The sequence below is a fragment of the Cynocephalus volans genome, chromosome 1 (genome assembly GCF_027409185.1).
Source record: "Cynocephalus volans isolate mCynVol1 chromosome 1, mCynVol1.pri, whole genome shotgun sequence".
Classification (NCBI taxonomy): Eukaryota; Metazoa; Chordata; class Mammalia; order Dermoptera; family Cynocephalidae; genus Cynocephalus; species Cynocephalus volans.
Window position 1 is genome coordinate 302948135 of NC_084460.1, and position 19864 is coordinate 302967998.

Sequence of the window (19864 nt, forward strand, 5' to 3'; positions counted from 1 at the left end):
CGACGCCTGCAGCCCCGAAGGACTCAGAGGTGTGTGCTTTCAGTCGGGTGACCTAGGCAGGCTTCCTGTGCGAAGAGCGTTTGCGCTGCGCGGCAGAGACAAGGGGACGTCCCGGGCCGGCGGCACCCACCGCGGGCCGAAGCCGACGCGCCCGTCCCGGTCAGGCCGCAGCCGGGCGCGGCACCCCCCGTCCCCCGAGCCACGGCGCTGCGAGAGGGCTCGCAGGGCGCTCCCCAGGTCTCACCTCGGGACTCAAACCAGAAGGAAGAGGACAGGGGCCGAGCCGGCTCCGCCCTCCCCCGCGGGGCGGCGGGCCCCAGCCCGGGCGCTGGAAGGCCACGTCCCCGGGGACGGACGCCCAACTCTACGGTCTGTGCGGGGGGGGGGACCCACGTGACCCGCGCGCGGCCAATACCGGCGAGGCCCCCCGTACCATCGAGACGACGGCGGGCGAGTTAGACCAGCCCCGAGCGGCGGTTCGCCGCCCCCTGCCCGGTCCCGCTCCGGCGCGCAGTGCTACCGCCATCTTCCCGGAGGAGTGGACCAGAGGCGAAGGCTCCCCTCCCCGTGGCTGCTCCTCACTCACCCAATACCTGCCCTCCCCCCGACCGCGTCTCTTCTCAGTGGTCACCTGGCCCCCTCAAAAGAAACGCCCTCCCCCCGCTCTACCCACAAGGCGAAGAATCTCATTACCTGTTCCACTCTTAGTAGCGTAAGGAAATCAAGCTCACAAGGTAGGAACTGTGGCGAAACAGAGAAGACCCGCCATCTTGGTAAAGGAGAAGCGGCTACGCTTGACCTCCCCCCCACCCCCAGCCTCTATACGGCCAACTGCCGTGGGAGGGGCACGGCGCCTGCGCAGAGGAGGACAACGCGGACGAGCCTGCGCCTGCGCACTCAGAAACCGGCCGCATGGGGGAGGGGAGGAAGGCTGGTGGCAGAGCCGCGCTGGGCCCGGAAGGAGTTGGCAAAGGGGCGGGGCGACGCGATGACGCTGTTCGCCTGCGCGCAGGGGCGAGGCGGGGCGCTAGCAGACCGCGGGCTCTGGGCGGGTTCGCGGCGTAGTCGGTCGGCAACGTTTATGTGGCTGGTCGGTGGGTGAGTGTGCTTCCGTTGTTCCCCGCCGCTTCGAGGCACGAGGTGTGGGCCGGGCCTCCCGCGGAGGTGCGTGGGCCGCCCCGGACCCTCGGGCGTTGGTCGGCGGCTCTGAGGGCGTGGGCGTGGGGGAGGGGCGGCCGGGCCCTGTGTTTGCGGGCGCGAGGCTGAGGGAGCCGGGTGACCCGTGCTGGCCGTGTGGCATTCCCCGGCCCAGTCCGAATACTGGGCCTCGGGGGTCGAGTGCTGTCGGGGTCGGGGACGGGGACGTGTGAGCGGGCGTGGAGGGAAGCTGCGGCTCCAGGGCCGTCGAGCTCTTAGAGGTGCGTGGCCGCCATGTCACTCTTCGACGGTGCCGTTTCGTCCTGGAGGTGCGGGGAACGTGCCGGCCACCCCGGGACGGTCAACAAGCTTGCCGGTTCCAAAGCCCGCCCGAGCCGATCTGTCGGGCCCGGCTGGCACACAGGAGGGGACTAGCAGGCCCTGTCTGTGCGGTGGGCCTGCCTTGCTTGAGGCGAGGCGACGCTGGACAAAGGGCAGCGCCAGCCAGGGGGAGACACACCGCAGGGGCTGGTTTCGGAGGCGTGGGGGTGCGCCCTGAGCAGGGCCGGGGGTGGGAGGCAAGTCTGTGGCCACCGTTGTCCTAGGAAGTCTCAGCTCTTACGTGACCCGAAGGTCCCGACACCACCTGCCTTCTTCACCTTTCCGGCCTCACCTTTTTTCGGTACCACCCTGTCCGTGCCTGTCCTTTCCCACCGCAGACACGGAACTTCTCTTAGTGCACATTGCTGTGACCTTTGGCACCTTTGGCCCAAACCCTTCCTTCTGTCTGGAACGTTGTTGTCTCCCACCATCTCTCTCTTGCTTGTCTAGTCCCTGCCCTGGCTTGTTATTCAGGATTCGGCCCAGATGAGATTTTTCTCCGGCCTGATTAGTTTTGCGAGGGGCAGGGGATGTGTTGTCGCCCTCACCCATTGCCTAGGACGGTGACCAGCACATAGTGGGTTCCCAACTACTTCTTGAATGAGTTAAATCATCATAATATATCAAGGTATACTTAATGTTACAAAGTAGCCTTGTCATGATAAAAGGGAAATATGATGGTGTGGAAGTCATGAAAGCTGTTTCCTGATGCTTCTACTTTGTAGTTCATTATTTTCAGTGATTATTTTTGGTAGCTCTCATTCAGGGACTCTTTGCACCACCCAGCATCTTAACTCACAATGTGTGTTGTTATATCTAATCTTGGCAATAATCTCCTTAGTTGTAAAAGTTGTCCTGATAACTTTTTTTTTCCACTTTCTACCTTGATCTCTGTCAACTGTGCCTCAGCCCAGAGTAAAGAACAAAAGCTTTTCAGTCAGATCAGGTTTGCATTCTGACTGGCTCTTAAACTAGCAGTGTAACCTAAGGAAAGAGGGTGGGGCCCCCTCTCTATCGTTATTCATAAATATGATTCAGGTCCCTTTTTATTCCCAATTCTGAAATACAGACACTGCTGTAAAAGGAAAAGTGGTGTGTGTTTGTTTGTTTTTCTGGAGGGAAGGGGACACCAAAACTCATTTGGTAGCAAAATTGAGGTGAGGCCATTTACACAGTCTGTATTTTTCCCATTTTTTGCTTATGGTCATACTTGTCACTACAGAAAGTGCATTTGACTATGGGGTGCTGCTCTAGACCCTGTTGAGAGTGTTATGTGGTATACTGTACGTGTACCTTCCTCAAATCTAAAGAATCTGAATTCCAAAACATCTCAAGCACTTTGGATTAGGGATTATGGACCTTCATGGTCCTACATTGCAGGGTCATTTTGTGGATTTAGGATAATGTATGTAAATACAAGTATAGTCATGGGGATATGTTCTTAGAAATGTGTCATTAGGCAATTTCATCGTTGTGTGAAAATCACAGAGTGTACTAACACAACCCAGGTGGTGTAGACTACTACACACCTAGACTGTTGCTCCAACCATGGTCGGATGTGCGGTCCATCAGCATGTCAGTGAATGGTAGCTACTGTTTATACATGTTCCACAAATATAAATGCCACTAGCAAAATAAGTTTATATTGCCAAGAACCCAGTTTTATCCATCTGTTCTTCATTTCCCATCTTTTACTTTGGGAAAATTGGTTTCTTATATGTGAAATGGGGTGGGAGTATTGCTCTGTGGAAGAAAGAAATTGTGGGTCAAGGATAAAGAAATTTTTTTTTTTTTTTTGCCTTTTTCGTGACCGGCACTCAGCCAGTGAGTGCACCAGCCATTCCTATATAGGATCCGAACCCGCGGTGGGAGCGTCACTGCGCTCCCAGCGCCGCACTCTCCTGAGTGCGCCACGGGCTCGGCCCAAGGATAAAGAAATTTTAAACAACTTCCAGCCTCTGGAATGAGTACAATCTGAAAGAATAAAATTTTCATTTGACCACATTTCTGAGATTTGATGGATACAGTTGGTCTGCACCCTACAAGTTTTAAATTAATCATAGTGCTTGGCAGTCTTGCTGGTTCAAGGTTTTCTCACTTGAAAGCCAGGTTCTTCAGAGGTTCAATATTCCTCTTTCAACTTTCATTTTACATTGGTTAATAACATAAATTGTTAGAAAATCATTGTGGAGCCAAATTATGTTTCAGGAAAAAATTGAATATGAAAGAAATAGGAGGTGGCAAGAAAGTAAAATTTAATTAAAAATTAATTAAAGTAAAATCGAAGCAAGGTTGATAGGTCTTTAAAGAATTTGTAGCCCATTCCAATAATGGTATTTTCCATTTTTCCATACTTGTGCATCAACATAGGTCTTGAGTAGGCAAAAACTGATAGGGAGGGGTGAGAGTCACCTCTCCTTTGAAGCATCCTCAGTCATACTGAGCAGAGTAAAGGGATCATGGACGGGCAGGAGGTGCAACACTCTCAGGGTGCTCAATGAAGTTAGTCAGAATGCACACGGGGTCCCCACAGTGGCGGGAAAGAAGCCCAGGGTTCTGTGAGGCTGAGAGGTCTGTGGAGTGGCAAGAGAGGCACTCCATGCTTTTCCTATGTCATACTATTCCTGTGTTGGTTTGAAATTATGTACATGTAATAGCTGGTAAGGTAACTGCCCATTCTTTTGTATCCTTAGGCATTTATCCTTTCTTTTGAACTGGAAGGTCATTTTGTTCAATACTTTAAAAAAAAAAAAAAAAAAAGCCACACCATTAGGGATTCCAATTAGAATTGGACCAAATTATGTACAGTACTAATTTGAGGATAGTAATAATGATTTCATTCCTGTAGAACCTATTTTCTCTCTTTCTAAATTTGTTCCTATGTATTTGGATTTTTTAAAAACTCTACTGTAAATGATGTTTTCCCCTCATTTCCATTCCTTGATATTCATTGCTAGTACAGAAAGGAACTTTGGACTTATTTTATATCTGTCTTGTATCCAGCCACCTAACTACTTATTCTAGAATTTTTTTTAACCAAAGTATTTGTGTTTTCTGAGTATTCAGTTCTCTCAGCAAAAAAAGGTTTTATTTTGTTTTCTTGTTTTACTGCATTCACTAAACTCACCAAGGTAGTATAAAATAATGGTGAAATTGCAATGTCTGGATTTTATTTGGATCCCGATTCAAAAAAAAAAAAAAAAAAGACAGTTGAGAAATATGAATATTGATTGGATATTTGATTACATTAAAGAACTACTGTTAATTTTCTGTAAGTATGGATCACGGTTTGTCATTTTAAGGAGCCCTGTTTTTAGATATGCATACTGAAATATAAATGAAATGTTATATCTATTATTTGCTTCACAGTAAGCTAGGGGCAAAGGGAGTGGGTGTGGAGAGAGACGAAACAGTATTGGCATTGACTTGCTAACCAGTCTGGATAATGGGACGTAGGGGTTTTGTTGGTATGCTTCTGTATATGTTTGAGATTATTCATAAGTGTTTTAAAATAATTATGTTTGTAATGGGCATTCCTGCCTAATTACTGATTGTAAGTTAAATAGATTTAGCATTCCTTTGTTTAGAGAAGAGCACTTGCCATTGGTTTTCAGAAATACCCTGAATTATATTTAAGCAATTTCCTTACTTAGTGTTTCTTGTATTAGGATTGCTTGCTGAATTTTATTATATGCCTTATCAGCATCTATTCGTGCATGGTTTTCTCCTTTAATTTGTTGTAATGGCTTATATCGAGAGATGCTTTTGATGCATTTCTGTAATCTAATTGGTACCAAATATTTTATTTAAAAATTTTGCATTTATAGTCACGAGTGAGATTGACCTAAAGCAGGTCCCTCCCTCCGTCCATCTTTCCATCCGTCTTTCTTTCCTTCCTTCCTTCCTTCCTTCCTTCTCCATCAGGGTTTGTATTTAAAACTGTGCTGTCTTCACAAAATATATCAGAGTGCTTTCCCATTTTCTGTAGTGGCTTGGAATAGTTAAATAACCACTGGCAGAACAACAATGCATACAAGAAAGAGAAAGAAACTAAAACTTACCCCACAAAAAACCACAATGACAATGAAGCAACATAATGACAATTAAAAAAAGGAAACAAACTCTCATTCTGTTTGGAAGATGATAGGAAAACAATTCATTTTTATAAAACTAGTAAGTAAAAGGAAAGAGTCAAGCATTTTTACTATCTTTCCTTTATGAACTGTTCCTTAGGGTGACCATAAATAGCTGAGGAGGAACATTTCTGTCTACTGAAGTATCCCAGCTAATAAATAAAGAGGGAATAATTAGAATATGGTACTTTGCAAACCTCTGTTAAAATAATGGATCTAGCAAATGATCATCAATGACAGCTAAAGTCACAGAGAGACAATCAGACATAATGGGCCTCCTGCAGTAAGAACATACACCTCTGAAGCCAAATCTAACCTGAGTGAGACCAAGCCTCAGGATCTAGCAACCAATCATCAGGAAATTTAGGGGACTGTGGAACATGTTAAATGACACTACTGGGATGGAGCTAGGAAATCCAGACCTTGGGAAACTCTGTGGGGTAAAGAGGAACTATTAGATGAAGGGAGGACCTATAGATTAAAAGAAACTTAAGAGACAGCTGATATAGCAAACAATATAAAAAGGAGAACCTGTTTGGAACCTGATGTAAACAAATCAGTTGTAGGGAAGAAAGAGGGATGGGGAGAGAACAGGAGAAATTTAAACATATTTAATGTTTGATTACATTAAGGAATTATTATTTTTAAAATGTGAAAAAAAATGTTTTAGGTATTTGGCATCTTACTAGCTATAGTTGTGTTCAAACTCTCTGTTTTTTCCTTATTCAGTCTCAGTAGGCGGCATGTTTCTAGGAATTTATTCATTCCATCTAAATGATCTAATTTGTTGACCAACAATTATTCATACTATTCTCTTATAACCCTTTTGATTTCTGTAAATTTGGTTATAATGACCCCACTTTCATTTCTGATGTTAGTTATTTGAGTCTTCTCTCTCTTTTCTTTGTCCATCTGGGTACAGGTTTATCAGTTTTGTGGATCCCGTCAAAGTACCAACTTTTGGTTTTCATTGATTTTCTCTATTTTTTTTTTCTATTTCTTTTATCTATGCTCTGATTTTTATCATTTGCTTCCTTTGCTAGGTCTGGGCTTAGTTTGCTCTTCATTTTCTAGTTTCTTCGGGTGCTAAGGTGATTGTTGATTGGAGAGCTTTTGTTTTTTATTAATGTACACATTTACATTAAATAAATTTCCCTTTTAACAAAAATAAATAAATAAAATAAAATGGCAGGGAATGCACAGAGACCTTTAAAAATAAATAAATAAATAAATAAATAAATAACATTGGCATTATCTGTTCAAGGTTACATGGAATTCAGTTCTAACTCCCATCTGATCTTGGTCCCTTTTCATTGGTAGTTCTTTGATCCGCTGTTCATTAGTATTCTTGTCAGGTTTTCCAGTTTTGGGTTCCATTTTGTAATTTACAGTGCCGAGGATATTGTTCATTTCTTCCACATTTTCAAATTTGTGGCTGTCTTGCTACACGTAGTCTCCTGTGTCTGTGATTGTACCTTCTTTTCTATGTTTGCTCTTTTTTTCCTCAACTGGGCTTGTGAGGAGTTTGTTTCAGAGAACCAGCTTTTAGATTTTTTTACCCTGCTTTTTTTCTCATAATTTTGGTTTTTCTCTTTATTAATTTCTTCCTGTTTTCTTTTGAGTTATATTGTTTATTTCCTAATATTGTAGAGTATCAAATTTCTTTATTTTCATTGTTCTTTGATGATGAAAAATATGTAAAACGCAAATTCTCACCTGAGTTTATGAAGCTTTTACTGTGTGTCATAAATTTTGCTTTTTGTTTTTCCATTGCTTTCTAGAGATAGCTTGTGGTTTTGCTTTTGTTACCTTCCTTGATCCAAGAATGTTTCATATTTTGGGAAGTTACTTTTTATCTAAACAGATCATATGATAACATAAACTGTAAAAATCCCTTTCATAGTTCATTTAGACTTTCTTTTATGGTAGATACATGATTTTTAAACGTTTTTTCAAAATGTATTCATTCCGTTGACTCAAGTTTCCCTATATCTGTTAAATCAAATCTGTCGGTGTATTTCTCAGTCCCTCTCTGCATTTTCTCATACTGTTTACTGAGTCTGTCCTGTTCTAAGAGAAGTCTATGAAAGTTCAAGCTAACCTTGTATTTTTCCTAGTTCATTTTATGTATTTATCTGCCATAATTAATTGAATATACAGCCTTATGAATGTTATATCTTCCTTATAAGTTGTTCCTTTTGTCCTATCACTTAATGTCCCTATGTTAGTTCAGTTCTTTTTACTTTGGCCGATCATAGTGCCTCTCCTGCTCTGTGTTTGCACTAGCCTGCTGGTATCTTTTAACCTGGCCCTTTTATTTTCAGCCTTTCTTTACTACTTTGTTTTAAACTTATTTCTTCCACGTAGCATATAGCTGGGCTGTTTGTTTTTTAACCCAATCTGTCATCACTTTAAAGGAGAGAATTTGGCTTTCACATTTATACTGATGACAGGTGTTCTTGAATTTTATCCTTTTGTCATTATTTAGGATTACTGATGATTTTGTTCCTGTTGTTCCTTTTCCATATTTTTGCTGGTTTGTTTAAGTTGCTATCTATTCCATGTTTTTCTCTTAATTTGGAAGTTCTACTGTGATTTCTTTAATGGTTACTTTTCCTTTTCTTTCATAATCAGACACTTACCTCTTTATTATTGAAAATAAGGTGTCACTCCTTCTGCCAAAACTATCTACATTCCATCTATCTTCTTACCTCTCCCTTTCGAAAGTTTTACTTCTCTACTCACTCCTGCCCCCAACTCTTAGGTTTTGCTGAGGTTGTTTAATATGTTTAGTTCTAGACTGTTAATAGAATTTCCCTAAGATGTCCTTTCTATTCAAGAGACCTTCATTCACTCCTATGTTACTCAATCCCAGATAGTTAATGTATAGATTCTGGTCTTTGTTCTTCTCAGGAAAATTTTCTTTTTTATTATTTTTTTGTTTTCCTCCATTTGTCCCTTTTTCTCCTGTGTAAACTCTTATTTTTAGCAGGCTTCCTACATTTCCTGAGAATAAGGATTACAGTGTGCGACTAAAAAGGAGCGTTGAGACTATAACCGTGATCTTCTGGGAGATATAACACCACAGAGTTAAAGGCTCCTGAATTCTGCTGTCTTACCTTGATTAATTAAGCAAAATACATGGGGGTACGGGGATCTCATTTCTTCCAAAGCAGTTGGGAACATTTCCATTCAAAAGGGAAACTCAGGGTGTGCAGTGTTCAGGAATGTTAAGGTTTGGGAAAAATGGGGAGACAGAGAAAGAAGCTTTCTAATAAGCTTCTAAGCTCCAGAGGGAATCAAATTTGACTGCAGCCATATCACTTCACTTTGTTACTAAGGTTAGCCAACAGACTCCATGACTCCCAGAGCTTCAGGATTTCTAAAATTTGTATAGAAATTCCAGATATCTCTAAAACTATCATCATACTTCTCAAACACTCCACTTGTAAATGTTCACATTGCTCACTGTGCCCCATTTTGGAAATCTAGTTCTCAGGTAGTTCTAGAAACCTCTAACAGATGGTATATGCTCTGTGGGAAAAATATGCTTAAAACAAAACAGCAGGGAAAAAAGCTGAAAATAAAGGGACAGGCTGAGAGAGAGATATCAGGCTAGTGCAGATGTAGAATAGGAGAGAGAGAATATCAGCCAAGGTGCGATTTACGGTAAAAACAAAACAAAACACGTTAGGTTACACTGCTCTGCGTAATGGCATCCCTTCCTCCTTGAAAGGTTTCAAAGACAGATGAGAAATCACATTCTAGAGGTCAGGGAAGTTTGTCTTTTTCTCCCATTGTTCCCTTGTGCCTAATATATAGTCAGTACTGAAAGAAAAGTCAGAATATTGTTTAAAATATGGACTGTATTTATGTTCGTGTATGCATATACAGTTGATTACAGCACCTTCTAATTTTTCAAGTCTAATTTATCTTTTAATGAGGGATGATTGTTTCATTATTTCTGAGGAAGTACTTGAGTTAATTGAGAAGCTAAGTGAAACAAGCTGTCGATGCCTTATGTGCAAGTCTTTTTATGGGTCAATTCAGGCTGTTAAATATGTATGTATATACGTACACAGATATGTGTTGTTTTTGTTTTTTTTTAACAGACGAATCTTCACAAAAGATGTCTAAGGTAAGAACACACTTCATCATTTATCTACAGTATAAGGAGAAAACTGCCTTATGTTTTCAGGCTTTTACAGTCAAGATTTATATGATTCATTGTTTTTAATACAGTTAATCTATTTGATTCATTAAAACGAAGAGTTCTAATTTAATCATCATCCTAAATGCTTAGAGCTTTTTCTTTTTTCAGGTTTATATTTTCTTTTTTCTAAATACATCAATAACAGTCCATTTAGTCTCCTTAGATTATTCCCAGCCGACCAATCAAATAATAACCTAAAATTCTGATAATTTATCATGATGAAATCGATGGGGCTCCTCGACTTGATAAATTGGTTTAGATCAGCCTTGCATGTTTAACTTAGAGCCATGAGATAAATTAGTTCTAAAGGACATGTGCTGAGAAAAGCAGAACTTTTGGTTAAAATTGCAAGGTTATTATTTGTTTTTGCCTGTTATTTTTGAGTCTTTTGGTGTTCGTTAATATCCAGAGTGAAAACTTACCATACCAATTTTTGATTTTTATACAGTGTGAGTGCAGAACACAGATAAACAAAAAAGAAAATAAAAGTCAGCCATTATTTCACCATCCAGAAATAACCACCGTTAACATTTTATATATATTCTTTTACACTGTGTGTGTATATACATCTGCAAAACATAATCCTAAAGGAAGTAGTATTCTGTGTTTTTGCCTTTTGCTAAAAATCTCTCCTCATTTTTAGTATCCACGGCCTAGACTCTGGCTGTGCTTTACTGTGCTTGCTTTATCATGTCTCCATCTGTCTTCTCTCTTATCAGGTACAGAAGCTGTCAGGGGACATTGATGCTTAAGTGTAGTCAGCTGTGATCTCCTTCTCAGTCTTAGTCTTTTCTTTTTTGACCTTTGAACATAGATATTTAACATTCCACTCCTAAATTGCCTGCCTTACCTTGGTGAAGCTCTCTTCTATATGGTAAGAAAGAAGCCTTCCTCATGAGCATCACACCCGATAACTGGAAGCTGTTCTTTAGCAAAGTTTGTTGAATGAAACCACTGTCAGGTGTGGCACTACTTTGTAAGCTTGACTGATTTTCCTGTAACTTCATAGTTTCTCAAGTTTCTCAAGTTTCTCAATTCAAAATTTGAAATTGCACTGAGATGAATTAAGAATGTTATTTTTTATGTATTGCTAAATTGCTAAGCAGAATATTGATTAGCAAAATGTTCATTCTAGGTCAGCATATAGTTAAGGAATTACACTAGATTGGTTTTTCTTCTTTTAATGCTCTTAATTGAATACTATTTTTTTATTAATTTGTGAAAACTACTGATACCTATGTTTGTCACAGGTCTAACTGATGATATCTTAAAGCAACTAATCAGGTGTTTATCAGCTCTTTCTTTTTAAATCTTATTTTAGCAACAACCAACTCAGTTTATAAATCCGGAAACTCCTGGCTATGTTGGATTTGCAAATCTTCCCAATCAAGTTCACCGAAAATCAGTGAAAAAAGGTTTTGAGTTCACACTGATGGTGGTCGGTAAGAAATTAATTTATAGCTTCAAGCTTATTGAGTAGATATCTTCCCTTCCCAACCTGTGGAGTATAATGGCGTGATTATAAAGTAAATGGGAAGATTCCTTTGTTGGCGGAATCAAATAACTTGGGAATTTGAAAAAATATATATTCTTTAGAAAGTTTTGTCCAGGAGAAAAATTATCATTTTTCTGTCATTTCCTTATTTATAATGTATGTTTGTTTGTTTTAGAGTGTGGTGCTGATAACACCAAGGTCCAGGGGATCAAACCCCAATCACCTGAGCTAACCAGAGAGCCCCATGTTTGTTTGTTTGTTTTTGTGGCTGGCCAGTTCCTTGACCTTGGTATTATCAACACCATGCTCTAACCAATTGAGCTAACCCACCAGCACTTCTTATTTATAATGTAGTGAAAGATTTTACTCATTGTGGCAGCTGGTCTCCAAAATGGCCTCCAGTGATCCTTGCCTCCTTGTATTCATGACCATTTCTAGTCCCTTCCCACACTGAATAGGTTTTACCTGTGCAGCCAGTAGGACTTTGTAGAAATGAAGGTATGTGACTTCCAAGACTGACTGTGGCTACCACCTTGCCTTCTCTTGAATCACTCACTTTGGGGGAAGCCAGCTGCTGTGTTGAAAGGACACTCAAGCAGCCTTGTAGACAAGTCCACAAGGTAAGGAAGTGAGGCCTGCCAGTAGCTATGTAAGTGACCCATTTCAGAAACATCCTCCAGTCCCAGTTAAGTCTTTCAGTTGGATGACTGCCATCCCAGCTGACATGGTGACTAAAACTTCAGGAGAGACCCCAAGCCAGAACTGCCCATGTTAGATATTCCCAAGTTCCTTAAACAAAAAAATTTGTTAACATGGTGTTTATGGTTGTTATAGTCCTCCAAGTTTTACAGTAACTGTTACATATCAGCAAATAACTAAATCACTCATTTAATTAGGGTTGTGGTTTTTTAATTCTTATTTTTAAAAGTACTAATTCCTAAAATTTTAGTGGTGGGTAATATTTTAAACAAGTAATAGTCCATACTATACAGTTTTCCAAAAAAAGTTGTTTTTTCAAGTTCATTGAAATTCGGTGAGATTTTTTTCTATTATTTCTGATTATATTATCACAGACTATAACACATACTGTGTTTCAGCATGTCCATAACAAGCTTAACTTGATGAACTATTAATTCTGTTAACCATATCACATTTTATTTGCAAAATACTCAAAAATAATGATGAGGTAGCCATTGGAGAAGCTTGATGATGGTCTTGCATGAGTTAGGACAAATAATTCTCTCTTAGGGTTAATAGGTCCCAAATCTGAGAAGAAGGAAACTGTGAAATCTTCGGTACAGACAGTGAATGTCAACGTACGTGTGTGTGTGTGTGTGTTTACTACCAGCGCTGCACTCTCCCGAGTGCACCACGGGGTCGGCCCTCAACATGTTTTAAGAGCACAATTATGTGATAGTAATAATGCAAATTAGGTTCCTGGTAAAAAAAAAAAAAAAAAAAAAAAGAAGTCCAGTGTGATCTATCTGTCACATGGTTATTTGATTTTATGACATTCAAATACAGACAATAACTTCTACTTCTGGCCATGATAGAATAACTCGGGGATAAACAAGCTCTGTAAAAGGCCACATAGTAAATATTTTAGGCTTTGCAGGCCATACAGGTTTTGACTCAACTGTTCTGCTCTGCTATTGTACTGGGAAAGCAGCCATAGACAATACATAAACAAATAGTCGTAGCTGTGTTCCAGTAAGGCTTTATTCATAAGAATAGGTAGTGGTCTAAGTTTGAACTGAGAACCATAGTTTGCCGATCCCTGAAATAACTGATACCAGATTATCCCTCCTGCCATGAATAACTAGAAGACTGGACAAAATAGATGAAACAGCTCTTTCAAGACACGGGACAACAGACAGTGCAGATTTTGATTCTTAAGAGAAGGAAAGCAGATTATATGAACTATGAAGTCATTCCAGCCTTCTGCCATTTACCTGACCCTGCTGCAGGAGGTGGTAAATCAAGACTACAAGTCTCATAGATCCCAGTTCAGGGAAGCAGACGTGAAATTTGTATTATGCTGATATTGTTCTCTAATACATCAGTCTTGTTGGAACAAATTCTCATTTTCAAAACAATTGTTATGGCAGAAGTGACTAAATAAATGGAATTTATTGCAGGAATTACATGGTTTAACATTCAAAATTCAGTGTCGATCACTGTAGTTATAAAGGAGGAAAATCATGTTGTCTGGAAAATGCATTCATGAGAATTCAAAAGCCATTAAAGATAAAATTGGAAATAAAAGGAAAATTTCTCAACCTGGTTAAGGGTATGTACTAAAAAGTTAGCATTACTCTTACTAGCAAAAAACTGAAAGAAATAAAACATTTTTAATTGCAAATGATATGATTTACATATGTAAAAAATCCTAAGGGGGCCGATCCCGCAGGAGCGCTCCCGCCCAGATCCTATATAGGGATGGCCGGTGCGCTCACTGGCTGAGCGCGGTGTGACCGGTCACAAAAAAGACAAAAAAAAAAAAATCCTAAGGAATCCACAGAATTACTAGAACTGATAAATAAGTTTTACTGAGGTCGCAGATACCAGTTCAGTATATAGAAGTCAACTTTATGTCTGCATATTTACTGACAAGCAATTTTAAAATGAACTTTAAGAAAATACAGAAAAACAATAATAGTAATAATAAGTTTTTAAAGACTACCATTTACAGTAACAAAAATTACACACTGTTTAGGGGTAAATTTAACAAAATATGTGAGAAATCTATACGCTGAGAACTACAAAACATTGCTGAGAGAAATTAAAGAAAACCTAAATAAGTTGTGAGATCTACCCCATCATGGACTGAAACTATTAAGATATCTTTTCTCACCCAAATTGACCCTTAGAGTCAGTTTGGTCCCAATCAAAATCCCACCGGGCTTTTTTTTTTCCTTAGAAATTAACAAGCAGATTCCAAAGTTTAAATGCAGAGGGCCTAGAGGAGTAGGCAAAACAGTCTAAAGAAAGAACAAAATTGGAGGGTTTACACTGTCTAATTTCAAGACTTACCAACAATGGTCAAGACAATGTGGTAAGGGTGGACACAGAGTTCTACTGAACAGAACAGCCCAGGGGTACACGGTGTAAGGTCAATTAATTTTTTGGCCAAGATACCAAGTTAATTCAATGGGGGAAAGGTTAGTCTTTTTACAAATAGTGCTGTAACAGTTGGATGTTTGAATTGGAAAAAATGAACTTCAACTCATACTTCACACTGTAAATGAAAATTAACTGGAAATGGATTGTAGACTTAAATGTAAAGCTATAAAAATTCTAGCAGAAAATGGCAAAAAGAGTTTTATTACTTTGGGGTAAGCAGATTTCTTAGGATGTGAAGAACAATAATCACAAAAGAAAATATAATAAATGGCACTTCATTGAAAATTTAAATAATAGATAAATTTAGTTTCTTCAGAAGACACAGATAAGAAAATAAAGTCAGGCTGTAAACTGAGAAAGTATTTGCAGTACCAAATCTGAGAAAGATTTGTATCAGAATGCATAAAAACCTTTTATAGCTCGATAAGATAAATGACATAATTATAAAAGGAAGACAAAGGATTTGAATGGACATTTCAGGAAGGAAGATGATACAAATGGCCAATAAACCCATGTAAAGATGCTCATGTCTTCAGTTATCAGGGAAATACACATTGAAACCACAGTGAGATACCACTGAACACCCACTAGAAAGGCTGAAATTTTTAAAGGCTGGCATTCCAAATGTTGGCAAGGCTGTGGAACAACTGGAACTCTCCTAATTGTTGGCAAGAATGTAAAATGTTACAACCACTTCAGAAAGCAGTTTAGTACCTTAACATTTACACCCCAGCAATCCCACTTGTAGGTATTTACCAAAGAGAAGTGAAAACATGTCCTCAGAGATTTGTATATGAATGTGTATAGCCACTTTTATTAAAATAGCACCAAACTGGAAACAGCACAAGTGTCCAGCAGCAAGAAAGTGGGTAAGAAATTGTAGGGTATCCATACATGGAATATTGCTCAACAGTACAAAGAAATAGACAGTTACTAATAGATGCAGCAGCACGGATTAATGTCAGTGCTGTGCTGAGCAAAAGCAGAGAGACACAGAGAGGCTGTGCTATATGATTGCATTCATAGGAAGTTCGAGAATAAGCAAAGCTAATCTTACTGACAGAAAGCAGGTTGATGTTTGCTTGCAGTGGGGGCTTGAGAGGGTGGAGTTGGCTATTAGGGTTATGGAAATATTCTGTATCTTGAGTGGAGTTTGGTTATCTGAGTACAGTATAAATTTTTTTCAAAACTAATCCGACTGTACAGTTTTAATGGGTGTATTTTAGTATGTGGAAAATATACCTCAATGAAATTGACTTAAAATAAAGCAGGGGGTTGAAGGTGAGGTGGGTAGTGAAAAATAGAACTTAGAAAGTAACCACAGTAATTCAATTTTTAAATCGTGCTATTAGCAGCTCAAGACAAACAGTATATCAGGAAAATCCCAACACACTGAACTGGTAAATGAGAGAGACTATTGAAGAGGAAAGGAAGGCACAGTTTTAAATTGTGACAGACTTCTGAGGAAACAGGAGAGTTCACAAAATGACAGATCAAGTGCAAAATGAAAGATTACCAATGTTTGGGCAAAAGTCTGTAAGGGGTTCTAAAATCATGAGCAAGTAAGTCATTTAAAGATGAGGAAAACGAGGTGGCAGATTGTCCGTGAGAGAATTTAGTGCCTGTGTTGCTGAAGATTCTAATCAAATGGTGGTAATTTGTATCAAGTTATCATCCTAGCTACATTTATGTGGGATGGTGGTTTACTTTATAAGAAAAGAAAAAAATACGAAGTTTACTGCCAGATGCATTACTTGAAACAAAATTAGTAGGTTGTTAGTGTAATAATAATTCACAAGAGGATTCCAGAGTGAGCACTTTCAAAGTAAGCTAAGAAAATGAAAACGGGCCATAAAGCAAAAGTAACTGTAGGTCCACTCCTTGTTAGTGTGCACGTGTCATGGGCATTGCTTCCTTCCTGAGAGCATTCAAGCCTGGGCTGGTGGTGGTTCTCCTGTCAAATTGCCCTTCTCTCGGTGCTCTCAGCTCCATTCTGCCATTACACCCAGCTTGTGACAGTGGGTGGAAAAGCTGACCACTTAAAATGCCTGTGTTCAGGGGCCTCCTGAACAAGGCCCTTGTTGCATATTGTTTGAGAAAGTTTTGTTCTTCTGTTGATTAGAAATCGAAAAATTAATGTGAAGAGAGATTCTCTCAGATCTCAAGGCTTTTTATTTTCTAACATTCCTGACTTAGCCTGAGTTCTGCTGTATTATTTTTTTAGCTTAGGTGTTAAAACTTTAATCTTTATTTAGATTGAAATCTCAGTGTTCTGTGACAATTTGCCTGATGGGTTTTTAGAGTGGTATTGTAAAGCAAAGTTTTTCTTATGCTACACGTATTTTTAATATCATGATGCCACACTATGACTAATACTGTTGTATTTCTTTCTAATTAGTGAAAACAAGAGCCATTTTGTAAACCCTGAATACCTCACATCCCAATTAGTCTCTGCTATTGCTACTTTTAAAAGATAACTACATTAATTTGAGCACTTTTTAAAAAAATTTTTTATTACGTTTGTAGACAAAAGTAAGACCACTGACCACACTGTGTTTTGTGTTAAAATGTTTGGATGGATGGCGAGGTATTTACGCTGACCCGAATCTCTTCTTGCATGTCTTGTTTCCCCCCACTTGATGGCACCTGTTTGAGAAAGTTCAAACAGGATGGAGGTAGGAGTGAGTGGAGCAAGCAAAGCGAGGGCTCTCAAGATTCGCCCAGGAGCAGCAGCGTGTTCTGAGCTCATAAGCACATTGTTTGTAGATGTTACCCAGAACCTATTCCAAGTGAAATAATTACGTGCACCTTTAAAATTAAGATTTGTAATGCAGTAGTAGCCACTGGGACATTACAACTGCTTTCTTTAAAAGAATCTGTGTTAGATGTCTTTGCTCAGATGTCTTCTGTTGCCCTGTCCCTTTTCAGCTGTGTTACCCACAGCTGTCACCACTCTCTAGGTGATGATAGAGTGATTTTTTTTTTTTTTAATCATCTCTCCCAATGAATTGCAAAGCTCCATGGGAGCAGGGACTTTTATTCATCCTGTTCTGCATCATGTCTTGGTAAGGGGGCATTGCTAGACAGTTTATTAAAATGATAACTTGATGGGATATTAGGCATTTAGTCACCTTTTAGCACTCATATTTGGGCATGTTTAACACACAATTCTAGTTTTGTCTTTTTCATCTATGAAAATTGCAATGTAATTAAAGCATAGTCCTAGTTTTGTATATCTGCACATTTTAAGTTCTCTAGATTTTCCCCAAAATAATGATTTTTAAAACAAATATGTACTCCTTCCTCATGCTCTGCATGACTTACCAGAGGGCAGTTCGAACTGAGGTGACCAGGGGATGGGCCAACACCAAGTACAATGTCCTACCAAGGTCAGAAGTACTTCTCCATGCAAAATAAAGCCTTAGATGGTATCCTGCAATGAAGTAATGGAATTTGTTTGTGTTTCCTTCAAATATAAAGTTTAATTTTTGGTATTTTGCATCTCCTTTGAAGTTTAATTTCTTATATTCAGAATACGTAGTTACAGTAGTTGAAGGATTCTTAATTCATTAAATGCTTGGATGAGCATGTGTTGCCTGAAATGGTCATGTTACACTCAAGAAAGCAAGCAGGGAAGTTGCTTTGACATATGGCAGTAGCCACTGGTGGAAAACAGGGAAGTGTGTAAAACATGAAGAGGGCAGGGGTGGCACAGCATTAGAAGGGGGAGATGGCAGAGTAAGTGTGTGCAGGTGAATCCAGCAGACAGCAGGCTCTGTCCCATTTACCCGTTCCACAGCTTGGGGAACACAAGTGTTGTTGCCATTGTTGAACAGACGTGTTCGGAATTTTCTACAAATGTGGTAAGTTTAATGATTAGCAAAACTCATAATTGAAAACCTATTTTGTATTCTATTTGTCAAAAAATAAAAACCAACCTCTAAAGTACATTCCACACATTTATGAAGAGATAAAATCATGTTTCTGATCATATGGTGTACATGTTCTGGAGTCTCACAGTCCTGGATTCAAATGGGTGGCCTTGTTCTGGATAGTTCTGTTAACTTGGACAAGTTACTGACCTTCTTTGAGCATCTATTTCCCCCTCCATGAAATGGGGATAGTAATACGTAATTCATATTCATCATTTGGAGAATGATGTTTGTGAGGTACTGAACCCAGTACCAGGACTCGCATAAACACTCTATATATTTAACTGTATCATATATATAAGATCATGACAAGGCTTTCATTTTCATTTAAAGGTGAATCGGGTCTAGGAAAATCAACTCTCATAAACAGCCTATTCCTGACTGATCTCTACCCAGAGAGAGTCATACCTGGAGCTGCAGGTAAAAAAGTTCCTAAAAAAGTTATTATAAGTGTAATTCCATATGAAAGTTACCAAGTGGTGCATAATTAATATTTTATGTCATATTAGCTTTATGTTTTGTTTGTTTGTGTTCAGCTTTGGACACAAGGAATATGTCACTTGAGTAGGGAAGGTGTGCTGCACCTGAGATCCTTGGATCTCCATAGACTTTGACATGTATTCATGGATCTATCCCCTCTGAGTTTTTTTTTTTTTTTGTGTGTGTGTGTGTGTGTGTGTGTGTGTGTGTGTGTGTGTGTGTGTGTGTGTGTCTATAAAATGTAATAAATAGTTTCTGCCTGTCTTATACATTGTATGAGAGGACCAAGAGAATGTTTTATGTCATTAAATGTGCTACGTAAATAGAAGATTGCTATGGGAGTAGGTGTTGTTTAATTAATCTACTGCCTGAATGTTCCAGTGCAGGACACCGGCACCCATAGATGCTTGTTGAATGAAGCGCACAACGTTAGACATAGGGCTTGGGCTGCCACAACAAGGACATATAGCCCTTTCACAAATGTTTTCAAATTCAATTTTTAAATGATCTCGTAAAATGTTTTCATCATCCCAGAAACAAATTCTAGTTTTTAATATTGGCATTTTTAACCTTCCTAAGCAGCACATTAATTTTAGCTTTGACATTTCCCTTCCTAACTCTGGGATTGCTTTTACACTGTCCTTTACCTTCTGAGAACCTACCTCCAAATAGAGGTGATAAACTTCCAAGTCATTTGTTGTAAGAATGTTCATAACAGGTAATTTTTCCTCTTTGCATACTGGATTAATTTTAAGGTACATTCTCTATTAAGTTTATTTCTTTTCTAGAGAAAATTGAAAGAACTGTCCAGATTGAAGCTTCAACTGTTGAGATTGAAGAGCGAGGAGTCAAGCTGCGCCTAACAGTAGTGGACACACCTGGCTATGGTGACGCCATCAACTGCAGGGATTGGTGCGCACCCACGGGATGCGGAGCCCCGTGTGCCCAGGGCTGTGCATTTGTTTTGTTT

The 19864-nt window shown here is 39.6% G+C and overlaps 2 protein-coding genes across 5 annotated transcripts in view; one reads left to right on the forward strand and one right to left on the reverse strand.

Annotated features, from left to right (window-relative positions):
* Nucleotides 1–832, reverse strand: part of HDLBP (high density lipoprotein binding protein) — an 85665-nt gene extending 84833 nt beyond the window's left edge. The window contains exon 1 of one of the 2 annotated variants that reach the window (XM_063091471.1): nt 694–832. The gene's annotated coding sequence lies outside the window, so the exon portion shown is untranslated. Of the gene's footprint in view, nt 1–244; nt 372–693 lie in introns of those variants that run through there. The other variant, XM_063091455.1, reaches the window with a different exon arrangement.
* The window catches only part of SEPTIN2 (septin 2), a 33622-nt gene continuing 14240 nt past the window's right edge, over nt 483–19864 (forward strand). The window contains exons 1-5 of one of the 3 annotated variants that reach the window (XM_063091495.1): nt 483–734; nt 9764–9789; nt 11186–11306; nt 18748–18834; nt 19683–19806. In XM_063091495.1, the coding sequence (XP_062947565.1) occupies nt 9781–9789; nt 11186–11306; nt 18748–18834; nt 19683–19806 (341 nt within the window). In that variant the 5' untranslated portion in view covers nt 483–734; nt 9764–9780. Of the gene's footprint in view, nt 735–1004; nt 1165–9763; nt 9790–11185; nt 11307–18747; nt 18835–19682; nt 19807–19864 lie in introns of those variants that run through there. The other 2 variants (XM_063091486.1, XM_063091501.1) reach the window with 2 other exon arrangements.